Source organism: Oryzias melastigma, linkage group LG7 (assembly GCF_002922805.2).
Source record: "Oryzias melastigma strain HK-1 linkage group LG7, ASM292280v2, whole genome shotgun sequence".
NCBI lineage: Eukaryota > Metazoa > Chordata > Actinopteri > Beloniformes > Adrianichthyidae > Oryzias > Oryzias melastigma.
Genome location: NC_050518.1, coordinates 22,298,461 through 22,313,155, shown reverse-complemented (window position 1 = coordinate 22,313,155; position 14,695 = coordinate 22,298,461). Strand labels below are relative to the sequence as shown.

The 14,695-nt window shown below is 37.0% G+C and overlaps 2 protein-coding genes across 3 annotated transcripts in view; one reads left to right on the top strand and one right to left on the bottom strand.

Annotated features, from left to right (window-relative positions):
• gdap1l1 (ganglioside induced differentiation associated protein 1-like 1) overlaps positions 1–3,226 on the top strand; it is a 42,557-nt gene extending 39,331 nt beyond the window's left edge. For both annotated transcript variants that reach the window (XM_024292171.2, XM_024292170.2), the window contains exons 4-6: positions 1,154–1,248; positions 2,655–2,769; positions 2,845–3,226. In XM_024292171.2, the coding sequence (XP_024147939.1) occupies positions 1,154–1,248; positions 2,655–2,769; positions 2,845–3,188 (554 nt within the window). In that variant the 3' untranslated portion in view covers positions 3,189–3,226. The remainder of the gene's footprint in view (positions 1–1,153; positions 1,249–2,654; positions 2,770–2,844) is intronic.
• A 3,474-nt stretch (positions 3,227–6,700) lies between these two features.
• fitm2 (fat storage inducing transmembrane protein 2) lies at positions 6,701–13,099 on the bottom strand. Its single transcript, XM_024292166.2, has 2 exons — positions 12,862–13,099; positions 6,701–9,980 (listed from the first exon to the last, which is right to left on the bottom strand). The coding sequence occupies exons 1-2, from the start codon at positions 13,032–13,034 to the stop codon at positions 9,374–9,376; spliced, it is 780 nt and encodes a 259-aa protein (XP_024147934.1). The 5' UTR covers positions 13,035–13,099; the 3' UTR covers positions 6,701–9,373.
• Positions 13,100–14,695: the final 1,596 nt, after the last annotated feature.

Sequence of the window (14,695 nt, the reverse complement as noted above, 5' to 3'; positions counted from 1 at the left end):
TGTTGGAGAATAACCAAAAAAGCCATAAAAAGGCTGTAAACATGACATTTTTGTTATCAGCATTTCAGGCTCATTGGATTTTTCATCCAGACTTTGGTCTTAAACAGAAATATTCCTGCAGCTGCAACATTACTCTTAAAAAAACATCTCATTCAGCTCTTTATTTAGAATCAGTGTATTCCCGAGTGGATAAGTCTGCAGATCTGTTTCAAGCTGAGGTAACTCAGCAATGGACCAGTCTCTTGTGCAGAAAAAACAAAAAAATCTTAAGAACTTCTGGAGGTTTCGGGATGAGAATCCTCAATGAGGTAAAAACATGCAAAAGCTTTTAAAATCCCTCTTTCAGAATTAAAATGTTAAAAAAAGTGTCTGGATTCCAGGAAGCGAGTGTAAGAATCTTAAGTTTAAATTTGAAAATTTGGCATCTGACAGCAGAAATCCTGGATATAAACAGGGTTATTTCTCATTTAAAGTCCGTAGGAACAGTTTTCTGTAAAGAACTTTGATGTCAAAAAGTGTTTCACGAGCTCAGAAAATGGAAATAAAAACATAAAACCAGAAATGATTGGGGATAAAATATGAAAAATAAAAATACTATTACCAAAAATATTCACTCACCCTTCCAAATGATCAGAATCAAGTGTCCTAATCACATGACCTGGACAAAAATGAAGCACTTTAGACTTGCAGACTTTTTGTTCTGCTCTCAGGAGCTCAGTGAATTCCAGCGTGGAACTGTTACAGGATGCCACCTGTGATGTTTTTCCAAGGATTTCTTATCTCCACTGGTGTTTGTGGAAGACATAAAATCTGGCCCACCTTCATCATGGGAGAGATCACTCATCAATATTAGGGCGGGTCATCTGGACCCGAATAGATAGCACAAGGGTTAAAAATGTTAATTTTAACAGAATATTATTGAACGTTTTGCATTTCACCAAATATATATTTATTTTACTGTTTTTTAAATATTTCTGAATTAAAGTGTGTAATTTAGACGATAGAACTGCTGCTCTTGGAGCGTTGTTGTCGTTCATCTGCAGGATACAGACAAGTTTCCTGGTGAATGAAGGAGTTTTGGCTACTATACATTATTCACAGAGGAGGTAAATACACAAACCATGTGACTTTGTGTGTTTGTGTATTGTTTTAGGGCACTTGGCTAACGCTGCGACAGAACTGATGAAGTTGGACCACGAGGAGCCTCAGCTGACAGAACCGTACCTCTCCAAGCAGAAGAAGTTAATGGTGAGTTTGATTTCTTGGACTTTTTAACCCTTTAACACCGGAGCTCCAGAGTTTGTTCTTTTGTTTACTGTAACTTTTCAACCATTCACACGATTGTGATTCTCCTTTACGTACATGTTTTAGCACAAAATAACTCAATCACACTTTCTACGATTTCAGTAATCTTGATATCAAAACGTTCAGCTCGTTCAGGACATTACAGCGTGTACTTTTATAAACTTTATAGTTTTTGAAATATTAAGCAAAAAATGCCCTACAGGAAAGAAATTGCTCAAATCATTCAAACATTTTGTGCATTTGAAACTTGTGAACTTCTACATTCTTTCGGCTAGAAACACCATTCAAATGTTTTTGTTTTTAGGGTAATTTGGAGTTTAACTTTTATTTTAGCAACATGCTAGCTGTTTATGGCTAATTCAGAAAATTTTCCAGTTTTTTTGAGTAATTTGGATTTTTGCTAATATTTTAGCATTATGCAAAAATATTGAAACAAATAGAAATTTTCCAGTTTTTCAGGATAATTTGGAATTAGCTCTTCTTTCATTTTAGCTGTTTTGGCAAGATTAGACTTTTTTTCTAGGTTTTTTTAGGATAATTTGGAGCTTAGCAAATATTTTAGCTTTATGCTAGCTGTTTTAGCTAATTTTGTCATTTATCCATTTTTTAGGACAATTTGGAGTTTAGCTAATATTTTAACATCATGCTTACTGTTTTGGATAATTTAAACATTTTTCCAGTTTTTTAGGCTAACTTGGAATTTGGCTAATATTTTTTAACAAAATGCTAGCTGTTTTGGAAGTTTAAGACAGTTTTCCGGTTTCTTGCGCTAATTTGGCATTTGGCTAATATTTTAGCAAGCTTTCGGTTTCATCATTTTCAGTTATCAGCTCTAGTGTCTTCAGCATAATTTTCCTATTTTTAGGCTAATTTGGAGTTTAGCTTATATTTTAACAATATGCTAGCTGTTTTGGAAGTTTTAGGTAGTTTTCCAGTATCGTTGGCGAATTTAGCATTTAGCTAACATTTTAGCAAGCTTTCAGCTTCAGCATTTTAGCAACTATTTTCAGCATTTTTATTTATCAGCTCTAGCATCTTCAGCAGCCACATTTAACTTAGAGCATTTACACTAGCATTATCACAGGTAATGCCATATGTCTTGTTATTTTTGTCTTTTAAGAAATTTTAAGAGACTTCTTCTTTTCTGTGTACAGCTAACCTTTTGCCGGATCATCATCACTAAAGAATAATGTCTTTCAAAGCTACATAACTCAAATAACTTATTGCTTTTTAAAACTGGGATTTATGAATTTATCTAGAACAACATTTTTGTGATTTTCTTTGCTTTCGACAAGTCTAAAGTAGAAGAACTAAGTAGTAAATTTAATCTCCTGAATTTGTTTGGGCAGGCGAAAATTTTGGACCACGACAATGTGAACTACCTGAAGAAGATTCTGGGGGAGCTAGCCATGGTTCTGGATCAAGTGGAGGCGGAGCTAGAGAAGAGGAAACTGGAGTATCAAGGTCGGCGTCACAAACATGCACGTAAGCTGCCAGTGTGCCGCTTTGCCTCACGAGTCGACATTTCTGTTGTTGCAGGTCAAAAGTGCGAGTTGTGGCTTTGTGGACCTGAATTTACACTAGCTGATATCTGCCTTGGAGCCTTGCTGCACAGGCTCAAGTTTTTGGGACTTTCTAAGAAATACTGGGAGGACGGCAGCCGGCCCAACCTGCAGTCCTTCTTTGTGCGCGTGCAGAAACGCTATGCTTTCCGAAAGGTCTTGGGTGACATCCACACCACCCTCCTGTCGGCGGTCCTCCCTAACGCCTTCCGGATGGTAAAAAAGAAGCCTCCATCCTTCTTCGGAGCCTCTTTTCTCATGGGCTCGCTGGGCGGGATGGGCTACTTTGCCTACTGGTATTTAAAAAAGAAATACATGTAGTGAATGCTCACTTGTTGTGTTAAATGTCTGTGTATTTGTGTGATGTTTCAACTTTTCTGTACTGTTTTATGACTGCAGGAAAACATACGAGTCTATATAGAGAACATTAATTATAACCTGGGTGAACAAAGAAATATTAAAACATTCCACAGTAAGAAATTCCTGACAGCACATTTTCTGGCAGTTCATCTAGTTCCCCTTCCGAGGATGTGGAGCTCCTGACTTTCCTTTTCTTTCTGGAGGCACGCATCACATCCGATCCGGCCCCAGATCACCACAACGAAAGGGGTTCGCATGCCACAGTGACGCTCACTATTCACGTCTGCAAATCCACCAGTTGCTTTGTGCTGCCAGAAACTGCCAGAAAACCCGAGGAAAGAGCCGAGGCGAAGTTTGAGGAAATGGTTGAACATTTTGGGAAATTCTCTTGCTGGGCAGTGAGAGTTAGTGGGAGTGAGGGACAGAATCGTGAAGAACTTCAGTCACTGAAGTCTTCTTCAGCATCACACATCTGAAAACACTAATTCCTAAAACAGGTTCGGGGTTTTGTCTTTACGGAGGATTTAAACACCATCCATCCTTAAAACTTCACACATCTATGCATGAACGTCAAGTACCTCAATATAAGGTTTATTTTGCATAAACTGAGCCAAAATCATATTTATTTACTCCGGTCAGAGCAGAGCAAAAACTTTATTTAACCCACACTTGTTAAAAAGTCTTCTTTCGTTCCAAATATTTTAGATAAATATTTTAAAATCATGTTTCTTTACAGTTGAGTTTAGGTGTGATTAGGAAAAACCATTGCGGTGAATTTCAACATTAATGCATCACAGAGAAGTGAGATCCTTACCGAAAAATTAGGCTTTTTTTCATGTATTGTGTTTTACAGCTTTAGGCTAAAAGATTTGATCACATTTTTCATAAACACATTTAGTTTCTTTAAAATCGTGTTTTTGGCGTTTTTAAAATGTTCTTGAGGCATTTTTTTATGATGGAGGACATATATTAGGAAAATTAAGCATATATACAAAAATTATGAAATATATTGAAATGATAAATTATAAAATATATGAAGAAAATTAACCTTAAAATTGCATTACTGAGTGGTTCTTTATTCATACCGTTATAAATCAGGAGCAGAAAAATAATGCAATTTGACAAAGATCGTATTTTTGTTGTAGAAAATACTCTGGATGGGCCACAAGCTCTGATGCATCCACTTACAGACAAATAGATCCATGAACGTCTTTGTTTTCCTCGTCTGAGCTGGAATCTGGATAACAACAGAATGGCTGGATAGCTCAAGTATTGCTCGCCATTTTTGTTGCATTGCTAATGTTAGGTTGGGCTGTAAGCTAGGTCAAGAGTCTGCGACCTGCAGATCCACATGAGGTTATTTTATCTCTCCATGGTGGCTCCTTGGTCAAATAAGTCATGGAGACTGCTGACCCAGCCATGTTGACCGTCGGAGTCAGCAGCTCCTCCTAAACAGAACTACTTAAAGAAAACAAATAAATAAAGCCCACAAACAAAGACTAGCAAGGTCCAACCCCAAACACCCCAAACTAAAAGAACAAAACCCAGCAGTGTAAGACTGCTGAGGACAAAGAGGGGAAAAAGACCAAAAAAAGTTATTTGAGCTTTTGTCAGACGTAAAAAGAAAAAAAAAAATCCCATTTTGAGAGATGCTAGGTTCTCTTTAAATTTTTGCTTTTGTTCAAGCCAAAAAAATAGACAAAATTCATATTTATCATTTGAAAAAAGGTCATGAATACAAATCCAAATGTCCTAAAGGCTAATCTAAGACTTTGGGGCTCCTTCTAGGTTTTGATCAGTAGAAAACGAGCCCAAATTGCTCCTTTACTGTTAAAGTTTTCTGACCCGAGCTAGCTAGAGAGTATGTAATACATGAGTAACGTGAAGTGGGGGCGGTGCTGCCCTTAGCCAACAGTCCCACCCTCAACTCACAGGTAAATTTCTAATGAACTCCTGCAGAAACCATGTCCTATAAAACAATACAGGTTTTAATATTTGATTAAAACGGCATAATTGTAATGAAAAAACCACCAGTAACGCCTTGAAAATAGATCAAAAGATGATCAGAGTTGGACTTTAACAATAAATGGTGACGTTCTTGAGCAGACTGAAAGAGCGAACGTTTCACAAACCTTTAGAGCACAGTACAATGAGATTTTTAACCTTATTTTATCTTGAAATCCACCCAAACTGGTACAAATTTCCCAAAATATCCAACTATTCCTTTGACACATGACACACGTGAACACAAAGACACACACTCCAGTGTTGCATAGCAGAAACTCACTAAAGTAGAAGGAGGAGGTGTGGATCCATGGCACAGTTCTGCTGCACTGGGATGTCTGCTGTCCCTGCATGTCTGGTTGTCTAAGTGTGCTGTGACGTGAGGACACACAGGGTTTGAGTTACCCAGCGAGCTGGAGACGCCCCTCAGCAATACAGAGAATCCCATCATTCTTCTGTTGATTCGCTCCTTGTTTGAACATCATTTGATGGATTATTTTAATTTGTTTAGAGAGGATTTTTATAATCCTCCAGGGTTACGTAAAAATGGAAAAAGTTGAAGCTAAAGCCTTCTAGCAGTGCTTATGTCAGACTTTAGGAAGATAGCTCAGCTCTTTCCTCACTCTGTGTCTCAGTTTTTAGCTTCGTCACTTTTTTGCCATAAAGACTCGCAGAAGAGTTTCCTTCTGAGGGTTAAACTGAGACATTCTGAGCTTTGAAAGGTCATTCCGGTGTTCTGCTGCAGAGAGAAGATGGAGGTGAAGGGTGGAGATGAGCAGCGGAAAAAAAGTGTGTTTAGATCTCTATTTAGCGGAAAAAAACCCTGATAATTAACACAAAATATTTGAAAAAAGTTTGGGTAATACTGCAAAAACAAAATTAAAAACTAACTGTGCAAACGAAAACAAAACAGCAAATAAAAAGAAATGCTGCAAATAGAAAGAAATGGTGCAAATAGAAAGCAATACTGCTACAAAAAAAAACAAAAAAACAAAAAAAACAGAATACAGGGGAGCATGTTCTGTGTTTTGCTTCATATTGGAGTGAAGTCACAGAACTCTGTTCTCCTGTCTTTAGTGGTCTTTCTCCATATTGGGTTTCGTTGTGTTAGCCGAAGCTAACAAGCTGTGGCTACGTGGTCTAACCAAATAAGACATAAAAAAAAACACACAGTGACACGAGCACGAACATCTTCATTTACTTTCTAGTCTTTTTCTTTTACTCCGTCTCATAGCTTGTGCATCAGCAAAAACCATCCTCGATACTTCGCTTCCATTGTAGCGTTTTTATTTGCAACATTTCTTTTTTAATTTGCAGCTACATTTCTTGTTATTTGTGGTGTGTCCTTGCATCATTTTTTTTTTTGCAGCTGTTTCTTTTATTTGCAGCAGTGTTTCTTTTGTTTATAATACATTTTCTTATATTTGCAGCAGCGTTCTTTTTCTATTTAAAGCAGCGTTTTTTGGGGGTTTTTTTGCAGCAGAATTTATTTTCTTCGCAGCAGTTTCATGTTATTTGTAGCATTTCTTTTTATTTGCAGTTTCCTTTTTTGCAACGATTGCAGGTCTCAGCCAGTGTCAAGATCAGGTCAACAGTAAAAACGTTTCCAATTAATACAACTTTTTCTAAGAATATACTTTACATCAGGAAGTTTTACTGTGAAAAAAAACAAACAAAAAACAACAAAAAGGGACCCACAAATCGCAAAGAATTATATTTTTTTTTAACTTGGACAACAAAAACGTGTTTGTTGTGCTAATATTATCAAAGGAATCACAATGTTAGAAATCTGACTTTCATTTTTTGTGCTGGATTGCTAAAATATATCTTTTTTAAATAAACCAATACGATGCTTTTTGTTCTGAGATTTAAGTCAGTGATATTTTTTTTTTGCTTAGAAATTTATTTTAATTACAATCCATTTTTTTCTTAGAATCCAGATATTCTAAACCCTGAATTTATTTCACTTTTAACTAATTGGTAAATTATTTTTAAAAAATCAAGCAGGACATCTAATCTGGGTCAGAATTCTGATATTCTAATAATCCAAGTATAATCCTGACTTCTTCAAGTCTCAACTTTGAATTTAAAAATGGTCAAATTCAGAATTCCCATTTGAACAGATGAGCTCCCAGAAGCCCTGATCCTCCTCTGGAGGGTTCAGATCTTCATCCTTCATCCTTCAGTTGTGCAGGATGATCTTTCAAAGCTCAGAATGACCTTTAGTCTTGCAGCGCGGAGGGAGGGGCCATCAGGACGTGAATGTCCTCCAAGCACAGCTGTCAGCACGCCACCTGAGCGCTTGGATCTGCACTCCCTGGATCCCAGACAGTTCAAGAAATATTAGCTGTGATTTGTGGCAATTATGATTCACAGTATTTTTTACTTTTATTTTTTATATTTCTATCTCTCTCTATATATGCATTAATTTATGGTGCTTTTTATGATGTTTGTTCATACGCCTTAATTTTTTCAGTTGCCATCAATAAAGAAAAACAGAATACACAAGTCGCTTTTTATTTTTCTAAATTCAGAGTCATTCAGGAAGTTACAACAAAAATGAACACATCTATAATAAATACAGCCGTTGGTTACACACACTTTCTTGTGTCGAGTTTTGTATTTGTCGAAAGACTTTTAAACAAACATATTTGGACCAAAAAGTCATTTTCTGACATTAGAAACTCTTCCTGGTGCAGACACAGATGATGCTGTTTGGCACTGAAGTGTCACACAATTAGTTCTGCAGCAGCAACACAAACACACAAAGACTTGTGAACAAAGTGTGAACAAAACAACTGGTGTGACACTTTTGTGACTCCAGATTACTTGGATTTAGCTTAAAAACTAGAATATTAGTGGATTTATTTCACGGAACTCTTCTCTTAACTCATCAGTTTGTGTTTTATTTTAGATGATTAAAAACAAGTAAAGCTCCAGAATCCAGAACAATCGGTTTTCCCAAAGTGGAAAAGAAGAAACTTTTCCGCAGAGAAAATAAAACATCGACGGAAGACGTAAATCTGCAGACTCGTTTCTTTTTCAGCCCAACGGTGTTCATTGTTCTGCAGTCTCTGAAATCATAAATCTTGCTGGACTTCATTAATTATTCAACCACTGAAATAAATTAGGCTCTAAAAATATAATATATACTCCCTACAATCCAAAACCCAGAATTCACTTCCGCATCTAGCTGAAGTTTCCTTCTGAAGGTAGTTTTTTACTTCAAAAATATCCCCACCATAGATCTATAGTTAGTTAAGTGTTCCCTCCTGCAGCTTTTTATCAAAAAATAAGCTTTATAAGGCAGCAAGCACAGAAAAAGACATTCTCATTTATCTTTTCTTTAACAGGTTCTGTTTTTTTTAGGAATCGGTGAAATGATTTTGAAGTTTCTGTAAATAAATATGCAGAAATGGACCAAAATAGTAAAAAGAAAAACCCTAGAATGTGACAAGTAAGGCAAATCAAGTTAACCCTTTAACACCGGAGCTCCAGTGTTTATATTCTTTCATTTACTGTAAATTTTAAACCGTTAACACAATCATTATCGTGTTGGAATTGTCGTGTTATCGGAGCACCTGATAGGTAAACCAGGGTCTTGTCCGGGATACCGCAAAAGCAGCAAGCTCCTAGCATCTGCGGCTTCTCTCCTTCAATTGTAACGATTGAAAAGTTACAGTACGTTAAAGATTTTGAGTTGAAACGTCACCGGCAACGCCTCAAGTATTAAAGGGTTAAAACATCGTTTTAATGCTACTAGCTTGATATAACTGACTAAACTGATGCTAGCGTGTTATATTAGCTATGACTAACAATAAAAACTCTAATTGTTAGGTTTTTTTTTGTTCTTTTATCCAGATCTTGTTTTTTATTTACTCTTAATATATGAAAGGTGAGTGAGGACTGTCCTAGCTTTTTTAGGCGGTTGGTCTTGGCGGAGCGGCTTTTCTCTGGAGTTACACAGTCGGCGGGGTGAATGCAGACAGCTGCTGGTCCCTCGTGAACAATAACAGCTCCGAGTGAGGAGAGGAAACCTAAAATAGCTTCAAGCATCCCGGCTGGCGCTGGACCCCCGTGCGTCATGGTTAGTGTTGTTGTTTGGACTGCAGCCGTCCGTGGAGGTCAGTGCGGATTCGGCCTCAGGCGTGCTGCTTCTGTTCCTTTGACTGCAGCTGGGGGGGCAGACCCGGCGAGCACGGCGTCAAATACCAAACCCGGTAAGTCAGAAACCACCCCAGCAGCCCGCAGACGGTCCCTAGCAACTTGTGTGAGAGATCGTGGAAGTAAACGGAGGTGCACGCGAACATCCACACCCATATGACCACGATCAGGTTCAAGGCCACATACAGCAGAGCCAGGACCATCCTGGGGAGTGTAGACAGACGAGCTGTCCTCACCAGGGCCATGGGGGCCGTCTCCTCCACGATGAGGAGCGTGGAGTACGCCAGGATAAAAGAGTGTCCGGAAATGTCGTAGCCGTCCCAGTGGAAGCCCGCCCGCCTGCAGCTGGCCTTGGAGGTGAAGTCCTTCACCGGGACGGAGGCGGCGGTGTCAAAACACGAGCCGGTCGCGTCCTCGATGTAGAAGAAGGTCTCGGTGCAGACGTACCACACGGCCGTCGCCACCGCCAGCGAGAGCAGCCGCCGGGCCAGGAAGGAAACGCTTCTGCTGACGGGGGAGTTGGAGAGGAGCAGGAAGGGGGTCAGGAGCAGCAGCGTCCACCCCCAGGACACTTTGACGAAATACCTGCAGGAGCAATGAGGCGGCGACATTAACACTCGCATGTTAACATTCATCACACATGCATTAACATATCAGCACGTCCAAACAAACCAGCTGCTAACACTGGAGCTGCGCGTTTCCCTCTCACGCGGTTTCAATCACATCTCTATAGACGGTCCATGAATCGATACGTAATTCATCTAACTTTTGTGACCATATTTATTCCTCATCTAAAATGTAAAACTTTACATGAAAATACCTTTTAACTAGTGCTGCCACAAACGATTATTTCAATAGTTGACTAATCACCAATTTTATTTGTCAGGCGCAAACTGGATGTAAAGCACAGACCTTAACCATCGTTAGCTTTAAACTAACTAAAAACTAGATATAAAGCATTAACTAGAACAATGCTAGTGTAAATGCTGTAAGCTGAATTTGGCCACTGAAGATGCTAAAAATGCTGAAATTGATAGCTAAAAACAATGAAGTTGATAGCTAAAAAATGCAAAGGTTGACAGCTCAAAACACAGAAGCTAATATCCAGCTAAAATATTAGTTAAAACCCAGATTAGCCTAAAAAACTGGAAAAAAACACCCTTAATTAGCCAAAATAGCTGGAATGTAGCTGAAATATTAGTTAAACTCCAAATTAGCTTTAAAAACTTAAATAAATGCCAAAATAATAAAAAAAGATAGCGTATTGCCATTATAACTTTCAACTTTAATACACTTTGACTCCATATGATATAAAATATAAAGTAATGACTAACTATTAAATTAGTCGTCGACTATTTTAATAGTCGATTAGTCGACTAATTGTGGCAGCTCTACTTTTAACAAAGAAACTCAATCCGTGTTTCATTCGTTCATTCATTTTTCAACTTAAAATCAAAAATGAAAAACGAACATTTAGCGCATTAAATCCAAAACGCAGCTAACAGATAACTACTGTTCAATTTTGATTTTGGTTGTTTCGTCTAAGATGCGGGGGTCAATCAGAAGTCGTTTGGGTGGATTTTTATTTTCCAGACCGTTTCACTGCTGGTGCTATCAGTTGTCTTTCTGCAAAGGGAAAAGATCCTTTATTATTGCTTTGTGACCATAAAAGGAAAATCAGAGACGTAAGTAAGTCAGTACACAAAGTGTAGGCACAAGCGGCGAGCTCCTAGCATCTCCTGCTTCGAGAACATTAGCGACTGGCTGGATACCTGCTCCATCCATGTCAGGTGATCGATTTTTCAATACCTATCTACATGTATCCTTTACATCCCTAGTTAACACTGAAATACATCATTAGTGGATCTAAAATAACATACAGAATACACAGAATACACACAGCTTCACTTCAAATTAAAAGCGGCCTGTAACCATGGAGAAATTCATAAGAAAGACAAATACCCGATAATAAGCCACATCTGACACAAATGACTTAGAACTTCCTATTTTACATCACAACTTTTACATCTTTTGCTCAGAAATGTTTAGAAGTCTTCAAAAAGATGAGATGAAGCAATTATATCAATGTTTATATATATATATATATATATATATATATATGTACTGAATCTATGACATGTTGTGCAACAAGAATGTTTCCTATCCAGGATACAGTTGAAGAGTGTTGTAATGTATTCGCATGAAATACACAAACAAACTGACATTTTCTTGATAAAAATTAGTTCAGCCTCTAAGAACGCAGAAAAACAAAAACAACTGCAACGACTTAAAGCTTGAACTTTCAGCAGTTAAAAACAACAAGGCTCCTCTATTTTTCAGTAAGCCTGACTGAGCGCGTGCAGAAATCTGCTTGATCCTGATTGGAGGAGTTGAAAATGTTGCTGTTTCTCTCCACAAATTTCCCGGAAGAAGATCTGATAAACAAACTAAGAATTTGCAACTGTGACTTTTTATTTCTGTTTCTGAATATAATGATATTTATGTGACTGACGCACTTCAGGCTCAAAAACAACAACACAGAGGTGTTTTAAGAAGTAAACAAACTCTGAAAATAAATAACACTAAACCTATATTTAACAAAAAGCTAAATTATGTGTTATTTAAATATATTTAAATAAATGTTTGTGTTGACCCACAACAAAATCATTTTTGTTACTTTATATAACATCAGTTCGATTGTTGTAAAGTTGATTGTACACTTAAAAATGCATGTAGAAGCCCAACGAATGAATGAATGAAAACAAGCATGTCTTTCTTCCAACTGTTTTTTTTTCTTCTAAAAAGGTATAATTTCTCAGACCACAATTAAAGATTGTAACTCCAAGTGAAAAAAAAATTGGAATAGTGGAAATTTAGATAAATTCTGCAATATTCCTTCCAGAATCTCTGTAAATAGAAGCATGAAATAAATAGCAGACAAAGGAGGGGCTAGATTATCAAAGGATGTTAATAAAATATAAAAATATATAATAATTAAAAATAAAAAAGAGGGAATACATAAGTTAATACTAATAAAATAGTATATTTATAAAAGAAATAACTAAAATTAAACTATAAGTTTTACAGAAGAAAACTCCAGATTTTTATAGAGGGTGTGCTGAGGCTATTTTCATTTTATTTTGAAATGATGAAGCTGACTGACTTCCGCTTTAAAGGTAACCTTTCACTTAAATCTTTCCCACGCACTAATATAATCTATAACTGAGCAATGACGTCTGAATAACACTTTCTGATGCTTCTCAACAGCAGGTGCCGCCATTAAAAAAAAAAAAAAAAATCACAGACCGGCTTTTTTAAAAAGTGTTTGATAAACCGTCAAACCTTTAGAAAAGCAATACATTAAAATTGTTTTGACGTTCCAGCTTTTGTCCAAGCTGTAAATTAAACTGAACGCTAGCTCATCGTTCTTCTGTGAGTTCAGTCAAGATGCTTCACCGGTACTTACACATTAAAAACGTTTTTGCTGCTGCTGAAATACGTCTGAGGAACGAGCTCCAGCTCCTTCAGGACTGAGCCCACGAGGGAGATGAGTAAAAACATCCAGGGGACGTTCCGGCGGACCTCCGGCTTCACCCAAACAGAGACCAACCGGTCCACAATGACACCTAACGCCGCCATGTTGCCCCGACTGGCAGAAAGTGGGCGTTGAGTTCAATGACGTCACGGGAGCCTCGCCGCTCTCTCTTTTTCGGTGGTGATAATAAAGTTAACTGTCGCCACCTGCTGTCCTGGAGGGTCAATTACAAGTTTAACAGTTTTTCCATATTTTGCCTTAAATCTCAATTTTATGTAAAAAATTACCATTAACTTTGGTTTAAATTTCATGAATTCATTCCTTGTTGCACAGGTTTTTCAAAGTAAAAGATGCAGAGCTATTTCTTTGACTTGTTATGAATGTAAATTGTATTTATAAAAGGGGTATTGCAAGATGCTGAATTACCAGAGACATAACAGACTGGCACATTATGATACTACTATCTTGTCACACTGTCGGCTTTCACGGTGACTTTCCTCTTTCCTTTTTTTTTTTTTTCAAATATTATTCTCCTTTTGTTCTGGCTTCTAATATTGTGCACAAAAGCACTTATCTGCCTTTGGGATCAGCTGTTTTATCTGAACATGGTGCCAGTATTACTGATATTATGAGACTGTCTGGTTGCAGGACCTGCTTGATATATGATTTTTTTTTAAATACATAATCCTAAAAAGGAAAATCGCTCATTCAGAAACTATTCCTCTTAATAAATACACATTTTTTTCTCAATTGAATAATATATTTAAGATTTCATCAGGTTTTTAAAAAGAAAAAGCAGAGGGAAAAAAAAAGTTATGCAATTTTCACTGATTTTATTGCATTGAATCCTGAGATTTTATGGGTTTTCCATATTTCCTGGTATCTGGAGTCTATATGTCCCTTATATCTATAAGTAATGAAACATCCATTAGGTCAGAGGTCTGAGGCTCCGGAGCCACACGTGGCTCTTTGACCCCTCCATTGTGACTCCTTTGGTGGAAGAAAAAATATTGAAATGGTTTTCATTTTAAAAAGTAGCCTATTTTTCTGACTATGAGGCCCGTTCATCAAATCAAAACAGTCAAACTTTATTCAACTAATTCACAAACATTTGAACAATAGTACATATTACTCCACCAGGCTCCTGACTACAATACCCATAATACCCCAAAAGTCCATCAAGCCTTACAGCTTCATGATCATTCTAAAACATTTAGACAGACCGTCACATACCACAGAACTCGAGATCACAATCAGGATGACCCAAAAAACACTGTAAAGGTAGGTAATTAGCTCCTAATTAATTCAGCTTTGCCAAGTTTATGAATTTCCACCAAAATCCATCAAATAAAATGTATAATCTTTTTTTAATCACTGATGATCTTATGTATTTATTTTGAAAGGGAGTCATGTCAAAAGTAATCGTTTTCATATTTTAAAAAAAATGCAATTTTCTTGAAGTATTTCTGTATTTTTCAGGAACAAAACAATAATTTATTGATCTTTACCATAATAGTAAAATAATAAATAGGCCTAAAAAAGGAGAGTCTTATTTTTGTAAGACTTTGTGGCTCCTGCTGAGTTATGGTGAGAAATCTGATCAACTCTTTAAATGTTGAAGGTTGCACATCCCTGCATGAGGAAAATAATGATCAAATGTGTGTTTGTGAAACTAGATCTTTAAAGATTTCTGATTCTACATTTTCAACAATAAGTGTAACTGGCCTGAATTCTGACTGATTTCTTTCTCCACTTCTATTTTGTA

Bases quoted from the DNA above. Each gene is read 5' to 3' on its own strand.
- fitm2 (XM_024292166.2), bottom strand. From the start codon at position 13,034: ATGGCGGCGTTAGGTGTCATTGTGGACCGGTTGGTCTCTGTTTGGGTG. The intron at 9,981-12,861 runs GTAAGTACCGGT...TTGCTCCTGCAG, and splicing joins AGCAAAAACGTTTTTAATGT to GTATTTCGTCAAAGTGTCCT.